This window comes from Syngnathus typhle, linkage group LG10, assembly GCF_033458585.1.
Source record: "Syngnathus typhle isolate RoL2023-S1 ecotype Sweden linkage group LG10, RoL_Styp_1.0, whole genome shotgun sequence".
Lineage (NCBI taxonomy): Eukaryota > Metazoa > Chordata > Actinopteri > Syngnathiformes > Syngnathidae > Syngnathus > Syngnathus typhle.
The window spans coordinates 8,217,814-8,231,965 of record NC_083747.1 but is presented as its reverse complement, the minus strand read 5'-3'; the positions used below and the strand labels follow the sequence as shown (position 1 = coordinate 8,231,965).

Here is a 14,152-nt window from a genome sequence, read left to right as displayed (position 1 = left end):
TGACAAATGGGATTCAGTGCTGAGCTTCAGCAGCATTAACTGGTGGGTTTTATTGGTTGAACAAGCACGATATCATGGGTTTCTTCGCTATGCTTTCTGGCAGCACGGATGACATGGCAAGGAGTGAAGGCATTTGGTCACGCAAAGATGTTGGGTGCTGTTTAACAGATGGCGGGAGACCAGTGAAGAAAGTGGCAATGGACAGCAGATGGAGAAAAGATCAACACGAGACCAAAGATATATATTGTACATTCTCCATCATGCCAGTCAACACTACTGGAAACACAACAACCGTATTGTGTTCGATGAATGCCTCTGTCAGTGTCATTCAAAACTGACCATTTATACATTTTTGACTGGTCGGTGTAGCTCGCAGTGTTGTAGTTTGGTTATTTACCAACAGGAGGCAATCTTGCATTATACAGTAATCAACACTGCATGTTTGAACATCCTCAACATGTTTTCAACTCCATGTTGCAATCCTGTTTCAAATATTTTACAGCCAGGTTTTGAGTTAAGTTGAGATCATGCAATATAAAAGAAGTATAATGTAATATAAAAGGAAATGACAAGAGGGGTCTTTGAGGGAACTATTGTGCTGCATACAGGCTGAGGGAATGTGTAGGTGGTGATGTGGGTGTTTTGAAACCGCAGGAGGCAGGCAAGAGACACAGCGCTGCCTCCCCCTGCACTTGTAGTATGGACCTGACATCCTGTCAGGCAACATGCTTGAAGACACTAGCATAGAGAAACAAAGCTGGGAACTTCACTTTTTCTGTCTTTGATAGAAAAAGGAAGACAAAGATACCTCAAGTGAGTACAGAGCAGAGGTCTTTATATTAAAATTTAGATTGGAATTTTTCTATGAGATTTTCATGCTTCTATGTATCACACATTTTGTCTCTTAAGAAACAAAAGATGGATGTGAAGGTAGGTTCCAGCACGCCCGCAACTCTAGTGAGGAGAAGCGGTTCGGATGATGCAATAATGGCAACAGAATTGTTGCAACATTTTGGGATGTAATTTTGGGTGCATACTACTTGGCACAATAACCTCACCAGTGCTTGTTTTATGATAGCAATTTAAAAATACAATGAAAGCAGGTCACACCTATGATGTGACAGGAATGAAAGTAACGAGTAGTAACGAGACATTAATATATTAATAAATTAGCCTACATCTCTTCTGATAATGAATCATGGTCACTTTTGTTTATTTTTTTCTTTCTTTATATATATATATATATATATATATATATATATATATATATATATATATATATATATATATATATATATATATATATATATATATATATATACACACATATATATGCATTTTTAAAAAGATGCATAATTAGATGTCATTATGGATGTACAGTAAATCTTTTGTGTAAACCTGTGAGAGCTCTCAAGGTCTTTACTGATAATCTAGTATATCCCTTCTTTTTTGATGGTCACTGTTAGAAGAAAAGTGTCGGCCATTACAGGCTTGGCAGCTGCACGGGCCTCCAACACTAAGGCTCTCTGGGAGTCAGATGATCACAGAGAATGATGGCGGTTGCTGAGACTCAAGCCAGTGTCAAAGGTCATTGCATTAACTCTCTGACATGAAATAAAACGACTGTATGCATGTCTCAAGAAAAAAAAAGAACTCTGAGAAGGAAGGGCAGACAAAATTCATCACCCAATATCACTTATTTATCGTTTGAGCTTTATGGATTATTTGAACAAAAGCAGAAACATTTCCCCTCTTCTACACTATTCACTGTTACTGTTTTATATGAGAGGAAATAAAGAAACCACATAAAAGTTAACACTGCCATTGTAAATTTACCACTGCTATTTGAAATGGATGCAAGCGTAATTGCAAACCTTGACCAAAAATTTACACGGGATCATATAAATGAGGCTTGAAATACATTCCGAAGAAAAAAGGGTACGTCCATGAGTTTAACATAAAATCTTAAAACTATGAATAACACTGCTACCGAGGGATTTAATTATCAATCATCAAATTCAAACGTGAAAGTTGTGTTTTTCAAGCAAATGAATGATAATATTAAATTATATTTAGCATTCAAACATCTTTAATCATATTTTAAATAATAATCCAAAATCATAACAAATACCATAAAGGTATGTACATAAAAGCTCAAAACTATAAACAACATTCCTACCGAGGGATTTAATTATCAATCATCAAATTCAAATGTGAAAGTACAGTGTTTTTCAAGCAAACTGATGATAATACTAAATTATAATTCCATTCAAACATGCTTAATTGTGTTTTAAATAACAACCCGAAATCATAACAATTGACTTATAAGAAATAAATGGGATGGGGTATATTATACTAAAATAGCTGAATTTGATAATGGAAGTCTGAGTAACATGAGACTGGAAACCACAAGCATGTTGTGTGCAAGAAATGTGTTGCACATGCTCTGCAGCTTGAAGAAAAAAAAAAGAATTCTTCAGTTGTGCTACTGTTGGATATACAATTTTCCTACTCTGTGAAGAGTGCTCATCATTTCACATGTAACTCAATTTTCCTTAGTCCAAGAACAGTTCTGAGTTTATAATGATCTGTTTTAGTCTTGTCGGTGACCGAGGTCTGAGATGTTTTATTTTTAAATATTTATTATTACTACTATTTCATGATGTCATTCAGTTCAGTAATCTCTGATTAAAATATATGTTTTGGCAAGCTCATAACGTTTCCCTAATGGACAAACACATGAGTAGAGAAGGCCTTGTCGTTATGGTAATGCATCAATAGGTGACGCTGCAGACTCGTGGACTGCACCAACATTTCTGCGCGTCACAGGGAGCCGCTGCAAAACTTCATTCAGTCCTTCTGCTGCCTTTACAGTTACACGACCACATGGAAGTTTGAATGCTGTTGCTATATTCAGTAGAGGTTATAATAATAATAATAATAATAATAATAATAATAATAATAATAATAATAATAATAATAATAATAATAATAATAATAATAATAATAATAATAATAATAATAATAATAATAATAAAACTATATATTGTATCATTACGTGTTCATGTATTTTAAATATTTAAGTGTTATGTATTGCAACTTTATTGTTTAATCTAAATTAAATCAGCAAAATAACTAAAATCAACAGTTTTAACCGTTGAAATAGTTTACTTGAAGATATGCATAATCCCCCTTTCCGTGTATGAAACCCCAACGTTTGATTTGATGCTCCTATACGTCTTCATAAACTCTATTTCCGAACACAAACCAGCGAAATTAATTATATATTATATTGAATAATGGCACTTACAGATATACAATTCTTCTCATGGATTGGCAGGACGTACACATCTACTTAATGATATTTGGTCATGTCACTTGCTCATGAATTTTAGTATTGATTGAATTGTGCATAATATACTTTTACGTATTCGTTGTGAATAACAAAAATAGGAAACATCTCAATTTCAAATAAATTGCATTTTGTGTATTGTAAAAAAAAAGCTACATGAATAACGAATGTCATCGCGTTAAGCACATTATTACCACTTGAATATACGTATATCTCCATACAATAATATCAATAGCTTCATCAGTAGCCTATGAAATATTTTATTCATACCCAAATGACACAAATGATTTATTGTGCTCAGCTTGCAGCATGCACTGTAAATGGTTTAAAGAAAATCTTGCAAGGTAGTCACATATCCAAAAGCAAGTATCGTGGACTCGGGGTACAATCAGACTCTCGTGTACTTTCGTGTACGTTATGTCTTCAAAAGCATGAGTTCTCTGCTATGTCTATAAGGTGTATTAAAGTGAGGTAAAATTGAGCTTAAAAGGGTGCTTCTCTCGGCTGCGGGGCTCTAGTTGCTATCCAAACACAAATAAACAGAGGAGGAACATTGGAATTAATGATAGAGAAGGAGGGGGCGTGCCGGAGGCGGGCAGAGTGAGCCCATGCAGGAGCCCTAAAAAGTGAAGAATCGGTGCGCATTACGCACACTTGCAGCCTGAGCTGCGAACGGGACTCCCACGGTGCTGCTGCCTGTCTTCCAGACCCACTGATCACACTTCATGAGTGTGCACAGGTCCGAGGCACCGCACTTGGCTGCATGGCTGTGAAAGTTCCATGGACTTGGAACTCGGAAAACTTCTAGTGGCGCTGTACTGGAGCCGGCAGCTTCTGTAGTTACTGTGGATTATTGGCATACCGTAGGATTCTGACAGCTATTTATTGGGGTAAGAATGTGTTTGGAAGGCTCCATTCTGACACGCGTCACTCAAAGTGCACTTGTTTTGTAACTTTTCTGTCACTTTAAATACTTTCTGATGAATGCGCGATTAAGCAGCGAGCCTGCAGCAGCACGACCAGGAGCAGCAGCTCTTGTCATCACTGCATAAACTCAATCAATCGATCGTGATTAACGTTCCTTGTTCAGCAACGTGTGGGTGAAACTTCACTCTTTTTTTCTTTTTTTTTCTGCTTTAATGCTGCACAAAAAATACGCGCAATGTAAACTTTTTTAAGAGTCCGGAAAAATTAACGCACGGAACACGGGCATGCATGCAAGTGTAAATGCAGTCCAAAGGTTAGGGAGAACTTGTTGATCAAAGTAGTGAGTAGGCTATGGCAGAGGAACAAGTGCCTGTATGGTGACTTAAACTGCACCTGTGCAACATTATGTTTAACCCCATCCTGTCTGAGCGGGGAGACCCATGATGAGGCCAAAAGAGCAATTCTGTGAAAGTGAATTCAAACATCTGTGAAATTACCCAGGCCTTTTCATCATCATCATCATCATCATCATCTTGTGAACACGTAATCATCGTGCTTACAAGTTGAACGTTTTATCTGTTTCCCATAGTAGGAATATTTAATTTAATTTGCGTTTTATTTCAATAGATTACAACTATTATTCGAAACAAAACACGAGTCTCATCAAGCAAAAATGGGGTTATTTTTCTTGTTTTGCTTCTCTGCTATTAAGGATGATTTTCATCGTGAAGTAATCAAGCTCTCGCTGAAATGGACTACAAATGAAACAATTTAGTTCATTTACTGTTGGCTGCTCACTTGATTTGTCTTATTTTTTTTAAATTAATGAAAAAATAGCTCAATGTCTTGAAGTTAAAACGATGGAGGAGAAATAAGTTGCTCCCAAAAACTATTAAACAATTAAATAAACAAGACGTACTTTTCAGCAATGTAACACAAGACTATCCACTTTATAATAACTATATCAAACGTTTTAATATGTTTCAACATGGCTCATATGTCCTCAAATAATGTTAATAAATCACGTTCAATTTTAACATATGGCCCCATGAATTGAAATGGGAAACAGCTTGCGTTTAGCGTGCGCTTTATCCGAAGAAATGAATACATAGACTACATGTCCATTTCTGTTAAACTCCATAATAATCACTTCATAGAGTGATAATTTTTTGAGAGCATTTATTATAAAAGTGAAAATATTACGAAAAGTCTCCGCGCGCTCTTCTCAGACTCCCGCTTGGGTGTGTTACATTGGAGGAAAGTATATTGCTTGCTTACCATTTATTCCCATTGTAAGATTGGACCAAATAAGGAAGATGCCTCCTCTTGCAGAAGCATGAATTGTCTGTTGTGCGCACACAACTAACAGCGAACATGTTCTCTCTTTTCCAAGGGGTTGTCGGCGTGTCCCTCTCGCTCCGCAAGTGTGAGCCGCAATGGGGAGCAAAGCTCTGCACGCTCCGATCCCCCTGCACCCGCCCTTGCAGCTCACTAACTACTCCTTCCTGCAGGCCGTCAACACGTTCCCGGCCGACCAGCTGCAAGGACTATACGGCCTTAGCGCGGTGCACACCATGCACATGAACCACTGGACTCTTGGCTACCCGCACATCCAAGGACTGAGATCGACTATAACAGAAATGGCAGCCGCCCAGGGCTTGATGGACCCCAGGATTCCATTCCCGACTTTGCCCTTCACCGCCGCCGCGCAGCTCTTCCATCCAAAACAAGCCTCAGTCATGCACGGCGTGCCATCGCTGCGCAAGGACAGGCCGAGGTTCGACTTTGCCAATCTGGCCCTGGCCGCAACGCAGGAGGACCCGCCGAAGGCTGCGGATTTGGCCAAGCTGGCGTCGGGACTCGGGGGAACCATAACCGAGCTGAACAAGCTGTCCCCGGACAGAAAACCCACAAGGGGCAGGCTCCCGTCCAAGACTAAAAAGGAATTTATTTGCAAGTTCTGCGGTAGGCATTTCACCAAGTCCTACAACCTCCTCATCCACGAAAGGACCCACACGGACGAGCGACCCTACACCTGTGACATTTGCCACAAGGCTTTCAGAAGACAGGACCACCTCAGAGATCACAGGTAGGTTAATATATACGTATGTATACATATATAACCCCCGCTTTACTATCCCGTAATAACAATGACATGACGCATAACGTCAGAGATTGTGACATAAGGCATGCTGTTTCCAAAGCTCCGTCAAGCACCCGCAATTTAGACTTTTTGCAAATGATGAATGGCCACTGTATTAAAATTTTATGAATGTGCGGTCAAAATGTCGCCTTCTTGCGCGTATAATTATTTCTGTTTTACAGATACATCCACTCCAAGGAAAAGCCATTCAAATGTCAAGAGTGCGGGAAGGGATTTTGCCAGTCCCGAACTCTAGCGGTCCATAAAACCTTGCACATGCAGGTGAGACGGCAATATCACAAACATATTTATATGCAGCTAGTTTACGATCATGATAGGCTAATTCACGTGATGCACGAACAACTGCATGCGTGGGGATGTTAAAAAGTCGGTTGCGGTCAATCATGTAAACGTTGCAAAAGAGTTAGCACAATGGAAAGATATTCATGATCACAGTTCGATATAATTGAAAGGAATAATCCTTTGCTTGCTTTAAATCTAAACAGGAGTCTCCCCACAAATGCCCCACATGCGGAAGAACCTTTAATCAAAGAAGTAACCTGAAAACTCACCTTCTCACCCATACAGACATCAAGCCCTACAGCTGTTGCCGCTGCGGAAAGGTGTTTCGGCGCAACTGTGACTTGCGACGGCACAGTTTGACACACAGCCCACACCAGGACTTCTAGGTCAGGACAGAAATAAACAAAATAAACGGGGGGGGATGAAATGGACACGACAAGAGGAGTCAGCATTTTTTTTCTCTCAATGCATAGACAAGATCCAAACGCGGATATTGCAAATCGCGCATGAACCGATTGCGCAGCATGTTGGACAACACCATGTAAATATCAAGACCATGTACATAAAAATGTATTTTCTGGCATTCAAATGACAAAGTTGTTATAAAAAAAATGTTGAATTGTATTTTAGAAATAAATATTTCCATTGCATATATCTGTGTGCTTTTATTTTTATATGCCTCACATGAACCAACGTTTTTTTTTTTTTAATTTATAGGTGCTATATGTTTACAACTCCCGCCGCAGAGAGTTTATAGTGTTCCACAGCGGGTGGAGTAGAAGCAAGCAGATATCGCTCAACAGACAGGCATTTGCACTAAAAAAAAGCCCTTAGTTCATTTATGAGGAAAAATCAGCTCGTTATGACAGTATTAATACTACAGAAGTGTAACATGGCATAATCAAGCCATCATATTTTTTTATCGAAATTACAGATGATCACGTTACTGACCTGCCAAGTAATGGAACGCATATGCGTCAATATACAGCAGTCGATCATTATATATTTTTTAATACTACGGGGCAGGCTGGAGACAGCTTAATTAACTAAATAATTACATCATCACCGTGACCGCAATTTTTGCGTCAAATGAATTTGAAAAACACCGCAAGAGCGGCATTTAATGCATGAAAACAAAAAACAAAGGTTTTGGAGATAAATTCATGTAAAATAAAAATAACTTATTTATATTTTAATAAAAAACATGTAGGTCATGGGTACTTGTGAGTGCGCCAAAGTTCATATAGTTGTAGAATGGGTTTAATAGAATCCAGCTTTTGATCTTAAATATTAACCCTCAACACCGTCAGATCTGACAAACGACACAACACAATAATCTTTATAAGATCCTCCATGCATCTTTCTTTAATTGACTTTCAGGCTTGATGTGTGCATGCACAACAGCCACATAAAAAAATCTAATTGTGTACAGTTGCTTGAATGTTATATTTCCGTTTAACGGTTTTATAGACCCTCCAAAAACACCAACAACAAACAAATAAAAAAAATAATGACAGAAGTTTTTTTTTTTGTTTTTAATCTATTTTTTGATGGGCCGGATTAACAAGGGCCCATAACTGGAAATCCACTAGACGTTGACTGCGAGTCGGTATGTATTTAGCAAGTGTAAAATCTTCAGCAATGCCGTACCTTCATATGCTTTTTTATTGTTTAATAATAATAATAATAATAACTAGATGCGCAGAAGGGCTCGCGTTTCTGGCTGTCGTGTTTAGAGCAAACATAAAAACGGTATTCTGATAAAATAATTAAATTTACTGGAAATAATAAGAACAAAAAATAACAACAACAACAATAATAATAATAATAATAATAATAATAATAATAATAATAATAATAATAATAATAATAATAATAATAATAATAATAATAATAATAATAATGATAATAATGTTAGTATTATTATTTGATGAATCACGTTCTGGTTTCAAGTTGATCACCTTTGTCTACATAGGTCAAGATTGACAAATACCTGAAAGCAAAATAGTAAAAGTAAATGGTTGATTTTAAATATGTACGTCATTTAATTGTCATGGCAGTGACTTTGCATACGCTTCCTGGTCAACATCAGACATTTTCAAATATGTTGGCCAACATGGAGTTGTCATTCAGACAGCTCACAAAACTTCACAGATGTCCGTTTGAGCAGTTCATGATTTTGATACAACCTCTCAGGTAATTCAAATTGCTCATTGGCAATACCATAATAAAACTTGATTCACAAGGTTTTGTGATGAAAATAAATGAATACAATAATAGTATTGCCTGGATGTATTAATGCAAGTAAACTAGAGACTGAACATGTCTTTAAGTTTGGAGTAAATTTGCAATAACCACTATTCCAGACTTGCTCTGTATAGTTTCATGGCCACCTCTTCCAGCCACAAAAATAAAATCACAAATATTAAATTTGAGATATTGACTCATTTTCTCCAGTCATTTTCCAGTTTATGTAAAACGGAAGTGCTTATTCACAACCTCAAAGTATAGAGAATCACTGCAGATTCGGAGTTGTGCCAGCAATAATAGTTCTAAATTTGGTTTCTGCCATTAGTTGGCATTCTTTAAACTTGCATCTATTAATCCACCATCTGAAACTATGCACACACGAAAAGAAAGTGCGCAAGACATAAATGACAAAAAAAAAAACCCTGACCAATGCATCGAAATGAATGATGGTACAATTATGCATGTAAAAATAATACAGTATTAAGAAATATAGCTGCATGGACATGCGCATATTTTGTGCGCATGACGTCCTTTCTCCCCTCCCTGGTTTGGGAGATGTATGTTTCAAATAAGGCCAAAGTGTAAAATTTAAATCTGAATCCATTTGGTCAGATTACGCCTCCCTTCTTGAATATTCAATTTTATCGCAAAACTTTTAAAAACCCAATTAGATTTAAATGCACAAAACCGGTTGCTTGGCTAAATAAGCCCGACTTCCCAAATATTTTTTTTGTAGTGGATTATAAAATATTCAGTTGTAAATCCCAAATCATTGATTAGACCTACATGATTACACATACAATACTACAGTGTATTCAGCTCACTCCGCGACACCACTCGTGAGTATAGAACTAGAAGCTCACTTTTACCAGCAGACTTAAAGGCAACACCACCCATGCGGAAGTCGTAACCGTGTTTACTGATGACGTTGACTCCGGAGTGTCTGAGAGCTGCAGCTAGCATTTGATATTGCAATGCAATCGTAATTCTCAGTGCAAATAGAATAATCAGAGAATCCAAGATCGGGTCACGCGAGAGCATATTCTTTTGTGTTCTAATGCGTGCCTACCCGAAATGAAGTTTAGATGACTTCTTTTAAGGGTTAGCGTAGCTACTCTGCATCAGCGGCGTTGGTCACTTCCAGTGATGACAGTTCAAAGCTAGGCTAATCACATCAAAGTAAGTTTTCTGTCAAACCCTACTGCACCATTTTGGAACAAATGCCGTTGTACACGTGTTTGCGTGCACATTTAAAACGCGATCTCGATGACAGTGTATCTGCTTCACTCCAGTCGCATGTGCAAAAGTGAAGGCAGTTTAGCTAAAAGGTTGACACTGGTACTAAATTGTCGAGTTCATGCATTGAACATGGTCAAATAAGTAGTGACACCAACCTTTGCAAAAGGGTCTACTCTGCACATTCCGCCCTTGATCTGTCCATGCTGTCATGCATGCACCTGAACTCTCTGCACTTATGTTTACACAGTACACACAAGTGCAACTTTGATGTCATTTAATTCCTATATTGCAACCGTTTTGTTACAATAATATAACACTTACGGAGTAAGATGGCTCTCTTGATAGAACAGCAGTGACATTGAGCAAAACCTACATACAAACATGATGGCTATTTTGTGTATGTGAGTAGTTGTCATCAGCTGGCGTTTGTAGTTAAAACAGAAAGGACTTGTGTATCAGTTGGTGAGTAATCATCAGGCCTTTGCAATAAAAACCCACGAGATTTAAAAGTAACATTGCTTAAAATAACAGTGTTGTCCTTTCTTTAACATTTGGTTTACAGAGGAGGGACAAGATGTTGGAGTCCTATGTCACACCGCTCCTGATGAGCTATGTGAACAAATACATAAAGAATCTGAAGCCATCTGACCTGCAGCTGTCTCTCTGGGGAGGGGATGTCGTGCTCAGCAAGTTAGACCTGAAGCTGGATGTGCTCGAACAGGTACTTTTTGTAGTATGTGACTTCTGCTGTCTTGAGCCTATTTTCATTCCAAAGGCTACATGTATTGGATTAGTAGGTACCTCATTAAAATGAAAATAAAGATGTGTTGTAAATTCAATACACCATAAGGAATATTGGTAATAATCCTTGTAAATTTTAATGCTAACAATATAAAATTAGGATTCAAAATTGATCCATGACACTGTACGGGCAAAGGTTCTTGCATATGGATGCAACCAGCGATGCCGTTATCAAGGCTTGCCGCAGTTTGCAAGCAAATTTACAGGGTAGTCCAAAATGATCCTAAACAATGAATTGCCAAGTAGAAGGCGCTTGCTACAGGCAGCTACCGTTTGCTTCAGTCACCATGTTATTGTTTGGTTGAATCTGTCCACACAACATGAATCACACGCAAAGTGTCCTCCCCTGACTAGGAGGGGAATCGATTCAGTGGATTTTCTGAATTGATATTGAACTGTAAGGGGAACTATTGAAATGTATCAATAAATTGATAATTTCACCCATCCCTAGTTTTTACAAATCTACTGTATTTGTTTTTTATAGGAATTGAAGCTTCCTTTTACATTCATGAGCGGTCATATCCATGAGCTGCGTATTCATGTTCCCTGGACCAAACTGGGCTCTGAGCCTGTCGTCATCACGATCAACACCATGGAGTGCATTCTAAAGCTGAGGGATGGAGACCAGGTTTGTTTATATTATGAGCAAGACTCTTATTCTTTCGATGTACAGCACATTCTGAGCCTTATTTGGACAATTGCTTTTTTCATATGCCAAATTAAGATATTGTATTCTAGTTTTGTCTGTTACAGGTTTATTAGAGTATATATGCACATTTACACCCTGGTGGCTATGCAAGAAAAAGTATCTTAAAAATCTCTCAACATTCTCAATTGATCCTATATCAACCGCTCCTATTGGTCATACTGTGTTTATTAAATGAGGGGCCTCAAAAAGATAAGAAATGGTTGCAAAATTGCCTTAAATTTGTAGAGACCCCAATTACAGTAAACAAATAAGTCCAATGTGAAATGTATAATTTTTCATATCTGACCAAGGCCCCTTTGGTATACAGTACCGTATTTTTCGCACCATTAGGCGCACTGGATTATAAGGCGCAGCCTCATTGAATTTTTTATTTGAGAAATTGTTTCATACATAGGGCGCACCAAATTAAAAGGGGCATAAAATAGAAGCTATACTGCATCAAACTCGTGCGTATAGCAGCTATCATTAGCCACCCGCAAACTCCCATGAGCCTCAGCTCTCAGACTCCCATGAGCCTCAGCAAAGTGTAAACAATCACATTTCACAAACTCCTATAAAAGTGATCGGAATCGACTAAAGACCGATTTAACACATTGGTGCTGCTTATTTATGATCCCATTGCATATTGAACCGTAAACATACTCGAAAACATTAACGGAACAGCCTATTTTGAAATGAAAGAACCTCGCGGGTACAACAGCTTTTCAGTGACGCCCCCTGACCACGGTTGCCATAATGCTGGGAAGCAATGCGACCTTGTAATTTACTAGTTATACTAAAACGTACTGAAACATTTTGGCAGAGCGCTGTGTACAACCAGTATGGATCAACAAATTCATCAATTGATCCATATATAAGACGCTCTGTGTTTTTTTTTTAGTTAATTTTAAGTCTTTAAGTGCGCCTAATACTCTGGAAAATACGGTAAATAGGATATGCATCCTTCGGGATTGTAGTCTGGATGCAGTCTCGATTCTCAGGTGGCTCTCAACCGACCTATACATCATCAAAAGTCGACAACTATCACAATTGTTGAGCAAAACATATGACGTGAAAAGCAATGGCAGATGCTAAAAGGTCTGGCAAAAACAATGCGTTTCAGAATTTACTGTATAAATAAATATATGGGAGGAGAAGGCAGTTCAAGCGCACAGTCATTCATTCATTCATTCATTCATTCATTCATTCATTCATTCATTCATTCATTCATTCATTCATTCATTCATTCATTCATTCATTCATTCATTCATTCGATTTAGTTCTAACAATTTTGACTTCTCATATTTTCCTTTATTTTTGATGAAAGGCCAAGTCAAACAATTGCCATCCATGTAAGTTAAATACGGTTAGTACATTTTTTCCCCCCAAAATAATCTGTAAGACTTTTAGTTTTAAGGTTACAAGATGAGTTAAATGATAAACTGTTAAAGGGTCATAGTTTGGGTTATGTTTACAGTTTGAACCATTATGGACAATTATAAACCTTTTTGGGAAGCGGGTCAGTGTTGGCAATGTTTCTCTTCTAATGTATAGCTTTTGGATATTTATTTGAGTCTTTTTGTTGTGTTTGTATTTGGCTCACAGTCCAAAAATGATCTTATTGAATGGAGGCGTAGCAACTATACTGGCACTTTTTTATTTTTATTTTTCTCGACAGCTTGGGAAACTTCTCCAGATATTAGAAGATGAGGCGTTATCAGCAGAGATTCTGTCTTGACAGTGGTTACAGTGGGTGATAACACTCCCAAGCAATCTATATTTCTTTACAAGACAGATAAGGCTTTGCTGAGTAACTCTTTTCCCGTTTTGGCTCTGTCTTTGCCTCATGTGGGAGTTTTAGCACTGCTGAGTGCATTTGCCACTGCTGTTGAGACTCTGATTGATGCACTGCTTCAGGACGATTAGGGGAGGTGTCTCTAAACATGCTCTTGGTATTACTGAACATTTTCTTCAGTTGAATTCCTTCCAGAGTGCTTTAAGCTTTATAAATAAGAGAGAGTATCCATCTAGTGTAATTGCTAATGACAAGATTCTGAGATCCACCTCTTAAATTCCTTTGAATCAAAATGGAACTAAAATAAAATAGGTAAATACTGCAGACCAAAAATGTAGAAATTGAATGTGATTGTTGGAGAAATTGTAGTATGCTTCCTGAGTACCCGAGGAGGTGCTTTTCATTTGAGCTACTGAACTTGCACATTTTTCAGGGTCAAGTAAGTTTGTATCTAAATGTTTTTTTTTATCATTCATGATTTCACTTTGCTCCCATCCATTCTACTACATCTGGATCTGTTTTGGTCTTTCGTGAATTATATTTCTTGCTCCCTTTTTGTCCCCCATATACGTATATTTAATCTTTTGTTTTTGGAAGTGCAATGATCTGCAAAATGCCAATGGGAGAATTGCAAAACATCGTTTTATGGTCTGC

At 37.7% G+C, this 14,152-nt stretch overlaps 2 protein-coding genes across 10 annotated transcripts in view; both read left to right on the top strand.

Annotated features, from left to right (window-relative positions):
• The first annotated feature begins 693 nt into the window (after positions 1 to 693).
• On the top strand, positions 694 to 7,377 carry osr2 (odd-skipped related transciption factor 2). 3 transcript variants are annotated; one of them, XM_061289682.1, is made up of 4 exons: positions 694 to 813; positions 5,673 to 6,368; positions 6,605 to 6,704; positions 6,929 to 7,377. In XM_061289682.1, the coding sequence occupies exons 2-4, from the start codon at positions 5,716 to 5,718 to the stop codon at positions 7,109 to 7,111; spliced, it is 936 nt and encodes a 311-aa protein (XP_061145666.1). In that variant the 5' UTR covers positions 694 to 813; positions 5,673 to 5,715; the 3' UTR covers positions 7,112 to 7,377. The 3 variants fall into 3 exon arrangements, with proteins under 3 accessions (XP_061145666.1, XP_061145665.1, XP_061145667.1); XM_061289681.1 differs by lacking the exon at positions 694 to 813 and adding an exon at positions 3,987 to 4,242; XM_061289683.1 differs by lacking the exon at positions 694 to 813 and adding an exon at positions 3,992 to 4,242 and having other exon boundaries at positions 7,011 to 7,377.
• A 2,505-nt stretch (positions 7,378 to 9,882) lies between these two features.
• The window catches only part of LOC133160591 (intermembrane lipid transfer protein VPS13B-like), a 209,555-nt gene continuing 205,285 nt past the window's right edge, over positions 9,883 to 14,152 (top strand). For all 7 annotated transcript variants that reach the window (XR_009715930.1, XR_009715931.1, XR_009715932.1 and 4 more), the window contains exons 1-3: positions 9,883 to 10,154; positions 10,777 to 10,935; positions 11,500 to 11,643. Coding sequence is in view for 4 of the 7 variants with exons in the window: in XM_061288378.1 (XP_061144362.1) it covers positions 10,789 to 10,935; positions 11,500 to 11,643 (291 nt within the window). In the remaining 3 variants the exon portion in view is untranslated. The remainder of the gene's footprint in view (positions 10,155 to 10,776; positions 10,936 to 11,499; positions 11,644 to 14,152) is intronic.

Bases quoted from the DNA above. Each gene is read 5' to 3' on its own strand.
- osr2 (XM_061289682.1), top strand. From the start codon at position 5,716: ATGGGGAGCAAAGCTCTGCACGCTCCGATCCCCCTGCACCCGCCCTTG. The intron at 6,369-6,604 runs GTAGGTTAATAT...TCTGTTTTACAG, and splicing joins GACCACCTCAGAGATCACAG to ATACATCCACTCCAAGGAAA. The intron at 6,705-6,928 runs GTGAGACGGCAA...AAATCTAAACAG, and splicing joins ATAAAACCTTGCACATGCAG to GAGTCTCCCCACAAATGCCC.